Genomic DNA, 3,086 nt, shown 5'->3' with positions numbered 1-3,086 from the left:
GAAACCGTCCGATTCACAGAACTAATATATCAGGGTACCATGCAAACGTGGCTAACTCAAAAAAGCATACTAGTAACCAGCTAAAAGCACAGATGTTTGGCTCCTACTACGTTTTATCATCTAGACATACGAAGGTCTACAGCATTTTAATGCATGAAACAACGAACCGACAGAAATAGAGACGGCGTTACTAATACGCAGAACAAAAAACTCCATAAATAGTTGAGTTCTTCTACTTACAGGTAACTGGTAACAACCTAACTACAATTCCAAGAAACCGTCCGATTCACATAACTAATATATCAGGGTAGCATGCAACCGTGGCAAGCTCACGTAAAAAAACAAGCCGACTAGTGACCAGCTAAAAGCACAGACGTTTGGTTCCTACTGCAATGTTTTCTCATCTAGACATACAAAGGTCTACAGCGTTTTAATGCATGAAGCAAGGAACCGACAGAAGTAGAGACGGCGTTACTAATACACAGAACAGAAACAAACAAGTGCAGCAATAGGTGCGAGTTCATGGTAACACCCTAACTAGAGTTCCAAGAAGGAAACCATCCATCGGATTTGCGTAACTAATATATCAGGGCACCATGCAAACGTGGGCAACTCACATAAACAAACAAGCAGGCTAATATATAAGCAGGTAAAATCAACAAACGTTTGATTCCTATGAATGCATCATCTAGACATACAAAGGGTCTACAGGATTTTAATGTCTGAAACAACATTCCACATTCATAAAGTACAACAACAACAAGAACAATTGGAAGTATTTCATCAAGCTAAGAAGCAGTTTGAATGGAAATAAAATGTTTGGCGATCCCTCTTGATGCAGCAGGCAGGCAGGCAGACGTCGGAGATGAATGAAAAATGATAAGTTTAGCGTAATAACGCACCGGCCGGTGTGTCTGTGTGGGATCCGTCTTTTCAAGGCATGGCTGTGAATCCTCCATCAAAGACAAAGCCGCGGTAGACGCCGTCGCCATATCCAGGAACGCCGTCGACCCAGTCCCACTTGCCGCCGCTGGTCCCTACGTCGTCCTCCTCCCACATAGCCAGCTTCCCGCGAACACGCTTCCCAGCAAACCATACCTTGCCATCACCGCCAAACACCTTGACCTTGTTGTTGCCGCCGGCAGCGGGTGCGGGCATGGCGCTTCCGTGCGCAGCAGCAGCCTCGCAGAGGCCAGTGAAGCAGCGATACATATTGGGCGGCATGCGGCCCGCCTCGTCCCACTCCATGGTGGCCAGATCTAGGCGGAGGATTAGCACGGTGGAGCAGGGTGCGTCTATGGCGAAGGATGACCTGAGGCCGCCGATCATGAGCACGCGGCGGCCCCCCGCGCCGGCGAGCAGGCGCGGGCGCTTGAGGATCTCGAAGACGTCGCCCCAGGCGGCGCGCTCGACGGGCGCCCAGCCGCCCGTGAGCGCGGCGAGCGGGCAGGAGTAGAGCTTCCACTGGCTGCGCCAGGGGGTGCCGACGTCGCAGAGCGCGAAGACGGCTCGCGCGCCCGCGGCCAGGATGGGGCTCCGCGGCTTGGAGGGCAGCGAGAGGGGGTGCTTCATCCATTTGGCAGATCCCGAAGACGGGGTGTAGGAGAGCGCGGCGAGCTCGGTGAGGACGAGGACAACGCCGCCTGGGCCGGCGAGGACGGTGCCGTGGCGCGCCCAGGCGGATCCGAGCGTGGGCAGGAGGCGGTAGGTGCCTGCGAAGGGGTTGCAGACGGCGAGCGCCTTGGGTGGGTGGGCGGAGGTGGTGGAGGGGGAGGGGAGAGCGGGGGTGGAGGTGGAGGTGGAGTTGGAGTTGTCGATCCAGAGGTAGAGGAGTGAGCCGGATGAGGCGACGGGGGAGAAGGAGTGGTGGGGGAGGAAGGATGTGAAGGGTAGGCGGAGCCAGCATCGGCGGTGGGGGTCGAAGGCGTGGAGGCAGCCCCCACCGTCGGGGCGCGGGTGGCGGAGCAGGAGGAGGCGGAGCGAGGGTAGGAGGGCGAGGAAGGGGTCGTTGAGGGTGTCGCGGAAGAGGCGCGAGACGGGGCGGCAGACGACGGCGTCACGGAGAGGGAGGCGGAGGAGGACGTTGTTGAGCGCGTCGGGCGGCAGGTGGTGGATGGGCGGCGGCGGGGCCAGGTCGTCGTCGGAGGCGGGCATGGCGAGGGCGAGGGGTTGGGGATGGGGGAGAATCCGGCCGAATGGAGAGGAGTGTGGTGGAAATGGAGGGGGAGGGCGTTGACGTCATTTCAGCCGGCGTGGAATTGCGAATACCGTGGGCCGGCGGGCTCACCTACCGTGTCTTGTCTCCATGCAAGTGGGACCAAATAGCCCCAGCGTACAATGGCTCACTGTCAGTGAGAGCGAACGGCTAGAAGAAGCGGTCGGTGTGCGCCAAGGAGCGGCGCCTCCGGAGGATGACACGTGGGTCCTCGCACTGTGGGGTCATCGGTGGGGTAGGTGCGCAGTCGAGTCGAGTGATTAGCAGGCGGCGGAACTAACCTAACCTGTAAACAAAATACTAGTATAGCACCTTTGCCTGCTCGGTGGGGCAAGAATAAGGACGGGTGAACCCACCTGTCTGTCTGTCTGTCTCTCGGCGCAGGGTAGAGTGTCAAATGGGATGCCGCCTACAGTGTCAAATGGGATCTCCTACCTAAATTACATTTATAGCGTACTAGCGCAATGCCCGCGCGTTACCGCAAAAAAGAAAAAATTACCGACTTAAAAATATAAAATAAAAATTGGACACTAATCAGAGAGTGCTAATTGGAAACCACTAAAACTGTAGAGGCAAGAACTTTGCTTGTACCATGGTCATATAGTAAATTCAGATAAAAATGCTAGATATATCCTAAATAATAGTGTTAATTCATGCGTGCTCAAACATGATTCAAATGCACATACTAATTAAATCCATGCACATTGCTGCAGATGATAACTGAAAGAACAACTTGTTATCATGCATTGTGGTCATGGATTAAACTTAGAGAAGCAAAACAGAGCAGCACAAATATATATACTCACAACGACCCAGGTCAATCTCTCTCTATGCAATTTGTTAGATGTTCCTACCGCACCATAGATCCAGA

The 3,086-nt window shown here is 54.3% G+C and overlaps 1 protein-coding gene across 1 annotated transcript; it reads right to left on the bottom strand.

Annotated features, from left to right (window-relative positions):
- Positions 1-618: 618 nt before the first annotated feature.
- Positions 619-2,154, bottom strand: LOC124677435 (SKP1-interacting partner 15-like). The gene has a single exon (XM_047213421.1). The coding sequence runs from the start codon at positions 2,152-2,154 to the stop codon at positions 934-936; it is 1,221 nt and encodes a 406-aa protein (XP_047069377.1). The 3' UTR covers positions 619-933.
- Positions 2,155-3,086: the final 932 nt, after the last annotated feature.

This window comes from Lolium rigidum, chromosome 7, assembly GCF_022539505.1.
Source record: "Lolium rigidum isolate FL_2022 chromosome 7, APGP_CSIRO_Lrig_0.1, whole genome shotgun sequence".
Taxonomy (NCBI): Eukaryota; Viridiplantae; Streptophyta; class Magnoliopsida; order Poales; family Poaceae; genus Lolium; species Lolium rigidum.
Note: the sequence above shows the minus strand (reverse complement) of the source record. Positions and strands in the feature narration are given on the sequence as shown.